The sequence below is a fragment of the Notothenia coriiceps genome, unplaced genomic scaffold, assembly GCF_000735185.1.
Source record: "Notothenia coriiceps isolate Sejong01 unplaced genomic scaffold, NC01 NC01_scaffold00004795, whole genome shotgun sequence".
In the NCBI taxonomy this organism is placed as follows: domain Eukaryota; kingdom Metazoa; phylum Chordata; class Actinopteri; order Perciformes; family Nototheniidae; genus Notothenia; species Notothenia coriiceps.
Genome location: NW_011337496.1, coordinates 758,785 through 764,614, shown reverse-complemented (window position 1 = coordinate 764,614; position 5,830 = coordinate 758,785). Strand labels below are relative to the sequence as shown.

Here is a 5,830-nt window from a genome sequence, read left to right as displayed (position 1 = left end):
ATGACAGTTTGATAGCGAGCCGACTCGCACATAACAAGACGCTGAAACTGAAGCAGCTTAATGGAAATCACCCATCATTCATTTCATTATTTTTATCTTTTATTTTTCCTAATGTGACTAAATGTCTTTTGATAAAAAGACATATGACTGCTGCTCAGCTATGGTTGTGTGGGCTCACTTTAAGGCCAGATTTATTGTTTTTTCAACCAGTTCTGCTAATTTCTAAACATGGAAACAACCTTTTTTATTATTAATTAGCTTGGCTTGTAAATTCTTAAAGGCGCTGCTGTCACACCCTGCAAGATGAGGTAGTACAGTATAGCTACTGGCAAAACACTCAGATGTTAACAAGGGAAGACGTCGGTTATAAGATTAGGATGGGTGACAGGAATATAAAAATGGAAAGTTGGTTGGAGAGTCTAGAACAAAAGCGATAATTGAAAATTTGAAGGTAAAAAGTGAAAAGAATGTGAAGCCCTCACATGCAAATCCCATAAAAACTGAAATAATAACATTTTGTGAGAGAAAACAAACCTGTCACATCTAATATTTCACAAAAAGTCCTTCAAATCCACAAACAGCGCCACACAGCTGGGATTTCTAATGATTCACTGAACACATATGAGCTCAGTTCATGCCCCCATGTACTGTATCTGTTACTATGTCTTGAGAAGCTGTTTACAGATGACCATGCAACATGTTCGATCTCTGCTTTCTGCTCTCCTGCTGTCTCTGTGGCTTCTCCTCTCTTCAGCCACATTCAGCCTTTATCCCCTTCATAAACAAACCAGGCACTATTAAGACACTTCCCTCCGTTTGATCCTGCAGTCTGGAAAACTGCAACAAACAAAGTCCAACAAAACCGCTCCGAGACGAGAGTGCAGGGGCTCCGCCTAATGAAAGTTACTGACGTGACACTTGACGTCGTCTAAGCTCAGCACCGTCCCCTGGTCGTTGTTGTTGTTGTTGTTGTGCTTGTGCTTCTTATCAGAGCAGCGACACAACTTGTACTTTATCACCTGCAAGGGTCAAAAACAGAGCAGGTCACCTACAGTATTTTGGGGCTCAACAAAGGTTGTAGGAAAAGAAAGATATGACAAATGCTGAGGTAATTGATCAACAATGCATATTGAAAGGTTTCTCATTTTTTGTTAACCTTTCAATTATATACATTGCAAAAAAACTTTTTAATTGTAGTTTCGAAATGAAATTATGAAAAAGGCCTTTTCCACTTTCATTGAGTATTTTATGTTTCCTTTGTTCATTTCCAGAATTGTAACCCTTTAAATGCCAATTTCTTTCATATCAAAAAGCTCTAAAACTAGTAGAATCTGCTCATAAATTACAACCACATGTACTTTTATTTGCTCCCTGAAAGCTGCTATAACACAAAGCAAATATATATGACCTTTGTGTCCAGTAGCTACAGCTCTGCATCTAGTAAATACTAACATGCATCAGGATATATTTAAATGTAATATATTTCCTGAAGAAGCCTCACCTCATAAAGGTAGTCAAATATCTCCAGAATAGTGAGTATGCTTGCTCCGATGAAAAGTCCCATCTGACCGCCGATATCACCTGGAATAACAGCATGCAAGCGGATAAAAAACATCCTCTACATCAACATCAGAAAGAGAATCTGTCTTCAGTGTATAAAGAAACAAATGTACCTAACAGTCCGGCCACTTCATAAGCTTTCTTCTGTTCAATGGTTTCATAGTTGAGGGCTTCAAAAAAGATGTCCAAAACCATAATATTCTCTCTGTGAAGAAAAGCAAAAAAAAGGGTTATACTTAAGAGCATTGTTTGCATTTCACACACAAAATGCAGGTTGTTGATGCTCACTTAATGTACTGCTCAGATTTGTTGTATTTCTTTGCCAGATATTTAGCGGAGGCCTTGCTTGGGATCTTGACGAAGGACAGCTCTTTGCTGTATCTGGTCATGTTGCACGGCGTCTCACACACACAGAAGTCGTTGTCTCTCTCCACCAGGAAGTCTGAAGAGAAAAAAAAACCAGAGCTCAGTTTGACCTTTTGAACAGACCTCCCTATTTACTGTAATAAGCACTTCATTATCAGATGTACTTTTGTTAACAATGACATCACCAGTAAAAGAAAGTCTAACCAGGGACAGGGGCTGCAAATGAGCCCTGGCTAGAAACCTGCAGCACATTTTGTCGAGTTTGTAATTGTAAAATGCTAAATGTCATGGGATGTGTGTGTGTTTTTGCATTGGTTCCTTAAAAGATTCACATTAAACGTGGACAAAGCCTTTTTCTTACCGAGAGCTGGGTCAGCACATTCTTTGTACAGCTCGGGGGTGCAGTAGGGAGCGTCGCCTGCAGCCAAACGAAAAGAAAAAAAAACTCATTAGTGATATTTCCTTTCTTTGAAGTACATGCAGTATTTTTGTATTATTCTTAGGCAGGTTCCTACCAGGCATGTGCACCATGCGGCAGTTGCAGTTGTCCACCAGGTATCGTGTCTCACAGTCGATGCGACAGGCTGTGATGCTGTAACTGTCGAAGAAGTCTGAATCCATCGCAGACACTTTACAATCTCCCCAGGGAGGGGGGAGGTATATCAGCTGCAACACACACACACACACACACACACACACACACACACACACACACACACACACACACACACACACAATATTAAAATAAATAGTGTGAAGAAAAAAACTGTTTGCTGCCATTTAATTGGAATGAATCAAGCAAGTAAAAGAAAACTAAATATAATCAATGCTTTGAAATGACTTTAAAGGATAATTCTGGTTGATCTAATTTTTAGTTTTCACCCTTATAAAAAATATTACGCACTTTTTATCAAATATATTTTAGAAAGTATAAAAAACAAACATTCATGAATCAAAGAAGGGACGCAGTAACTTATAGAAGAACGTGTTGTACAATTAAAAACATAAAACTGCTAAATAAAATAAATAAATACATTAATTTCCCTCTTTTAAAGTTAACAAAGCTATACTGAAAAAAACATCACGAGAGAGGTCAGGAGATCATCCTGGTTTTCAGACAAACCTGGTGTTGGGCAGAGCTATTAAACAAATCCCACTTGTATAAAAAAGATTTAAGTTTGTACCCTCTGTTCCTGGCAGGACACAAACGTCTGAAACCCGGGCGCCACTCCAAACCCGAGCTGGTCGATGAAGGACGGCTCGTCCTGACTGTGGATCTGAACTTTGACCCCGGCTTCAAATGAAGTCTCATCTGCAGGAAATCAAACAATGTTTGGGGAGAATTAGTCACTGATGAACCCAGACACTTAGCAGAGTTAGAGTGAAGAAATGTAACTTCATGTAAGTGTAAAAGTGTAATATTCTTGTCCTGTGCTTGAGTATTTTTCCATTAGATGCAATTAATTACTTGTCTACTTCATCTCAAGTATTGTATTTTCTTACTCCCCTACATTAAGAGTTTTAATTACTTTTCATTTGACTGATATGATGCATTGCTGTAGATTTATCAATCCAATAAAGGATAAAGGAGTAAAATCATTTGCAGAATGACTTCTTCTCATTTGATAGTCTAGTCTTTAACTTTGCTAAATACTCACATACTTTACATAAGGTTTGAATGTAGGAATTGTAATTGTAGTGGGGTGCTCAAAGTGTTTTATTAGTACTTTCACGAAAGTTAAGGATCTGAATACTTCATCTACCACTAATGAGTTTCACACTCTTGGGTATAAACATCTGCCCGAACACTTACAGATCTCACAGATCTACCAGCCACTAAAATAAGTGAATAATGCACCCCACCCCCCCCTCACCTGTTTCTCCCCAGATAGGCAGGTATTCATCCTGCTGGATATCCAGCATGAGCTCGAGTCCATTACCCATACCCCCCTTGGTGGTGAAGAGGGGAGTGCGTCCATCACCGCCGGCATTGAAGGTGTAACACTTCCCGTAGCGAGTGAAAACCTGAGAGACACATGAGGGACATTATTTTATAAGCTCTGCAAAAAAATTCTTAGCAAGGCTTTTCCACTGGGTGTCAGTGTTTGACTCTATTTCTGATATGTGAGTGTGTATGGGAGAGATAGTGTAAGAGGATCAGAGGATGTGTGACAGGAGTGAGAGAAGGAGTGTGACCAAAATGAAAAAGGAAGAAGGGGGAAAGTGGAGGACTTCCTGTGAGGTCTGTGAGTTACACAATGAAACCTGTGAGGTGATGGAGACTGTCAGCCCGGTGATTTAACAATCCCTCACATGCTCTTTATGGCACTTTATAATGGACCTGATGTTACCATGGAGGCCTCGCATCCCAATCGGGAAGAATGTAGCGTTAATTTTTAAGGAAAGCCAAGACATTCATGTTAGATTGAAAACTATCGGCAAAAGCAGAACACCTTTAAACAGCATTTAAACCATGATGCTGATTGACTGTAAATAGACTGATGCATATGCAGCTTTCTTTAGTGAGGAGTACATCTTGCATTAAAAGCGTTTAGTGTCGTGAGAGTCATATAACCTATGCAGGGAGAATAAGGGGGAGAGTGGGAGAGCAGGGAGCTCCAGAGAGCAGGGACGTAAAGTGAAAGAGACAGAAAGAGAGAGAGAGAGGGAGAGAAAAATGGAGAGTTTAGTTGCCATCGCTCGAAGCAGGCTATTGTTCAGCGTTATGGCACAGAATGACATATCTATAATTAGAAACAACAAACAAACCAAGTAATTGTTGAGAATGAGTTTGGTCCTGCCGGGGGAAATTTCAACACTTTGGCCATATATCATGTACAGTCAGCGAGAGACTGCTGGTAGTAAGAGCAACACATCAATCGTAGGAGGAGGGGAAAAAAACCTTCAGCGCCATCAAGAAGGGCAAATAAAATGCACGGCAAGCCGGAAACAATATGTGTTCACACATTTAGAGTCATTCTGACAAACCTGTAGGTGTTAGTCAGTCTTTGAGAGGACATTTTGTGAGTTTACCCTGAGGAACCAGTATACTAAACCCCCCCATCCTCCCTTCTCCTTTGTGGTGTCTGACCATTTCTGTAACTTTCCCACCAACAATCAAACTTTCACACCCACTTCACACTGTGATTAGCCAGCTGTGTGGATTTGAGAAAGCCTCAGCACTGCTCTCTCCAGATCTCCTTTTTCTCATTTGTAAAGGAAACCATTTCTGTTATTTTTCATGTGAACAATGGAGTACAACACTATGAATTCCCTCAAGGAGAGATTGTCTGAAAATGTTAATGTGACCAACTTTTTAGGGAAAATCTAATCTTCTATCTCTTATGATGTTTGGTTTATCACTCCGTCTGAGATATGACTGCCTTCTCTTGAACAGAATGGAACGACATGGAACCCAGCTTGTGGTGCTCAAATCACCAAAATAAAATTATCTCCAGACATGATATTTGTAAAGATACATTACGGCAGAGTTTTCAAATGTCATTTTTGGGCGCTATGAGCAAGTGCCATCTATTTTTATTATATCTTAGGGAACACATCTCCACAGTCAATGGGTGTTTCTCAATGCCGAGGAAGGCTGCTCATGAGCCACTATTTCAAGCATACTACATCATTGAGTGCCGCCGAAGGACTGTTCCAATGTCCAGCATACTTAGAATTCTACCGATTCTACTTAGTAGCGAGAAATTTCGAGGCTGCACATGATTAGACTCCGCGGTCTTAAAATCCCCACAATGCTTTGCGCACGGACCAATTTCCAAATCTTTGGCGGAAATTACGCTCCATTTAAGGCGGGGCTTCTCATATGACGCACACCTGCACACCTGTTAGCCTGTTCCAACATTCTTCGTTTTCCGAGGCTAGGAAGGATTCTTGCCTCGCT

General features: G+C 40.2%; 1 protein-coding gene across 1 annotated transcript; it reads right to left on the bottom strand.

Annotated features, from left to right (window-relative positions):
* Positions 1–656: 656 nt before the first annotated feature.
* Positions 657–4,293, bottom strand: LOC104942586 (acid-sensing ion channel 1-like). Its single transcript, XM_010767830.1, has 9 exons — positions 4,240–4,293; positions 3,801–3,951; positions 3,111–3,238; positions 2,442–2,592; positions 2,288–2,344; positions 1,849–2,002; positions 1,674–1,765; positions 1,502–1,581; positions 657–1,019 (listed from the first exon to the last, which is right to left on the bottom strand). The coding sequence occupies exons 1-9, from the start codon at positions 4,291–4,293 to the stop codon at positions 894–896; spliced, it is 993 nt and encodes a 330-aa protein (XP_010766132.1). The 3' UTR covers positions 657–893.
* Positions 4,294–5,830: the final 1,537 nt, after the last annotated feature.

Coding starts and splice junctions, on each gene's coding strand:
- LOC104942586 (XM_010767830.1), bottom strand. CDS start 4,293: ATGCGAGGCCTCCATGGTAACATCAGGTCCATTATAAAGTGCCATAAA. Junction 3,239..3,800: donor GCCTATCTGGGGAGAAACAG/GTGAGGGGGGGG, acceptor GATTTCCTGCAG/ATGAGACTTCATTTGAAGCC. Junction 1,766..1,848: donor AAATCTGAGCAGTACATTAA/GTGAGCATCAAC, acceptor TTTTCTTCACAG/AGAGAATATTATGGTTTTGG.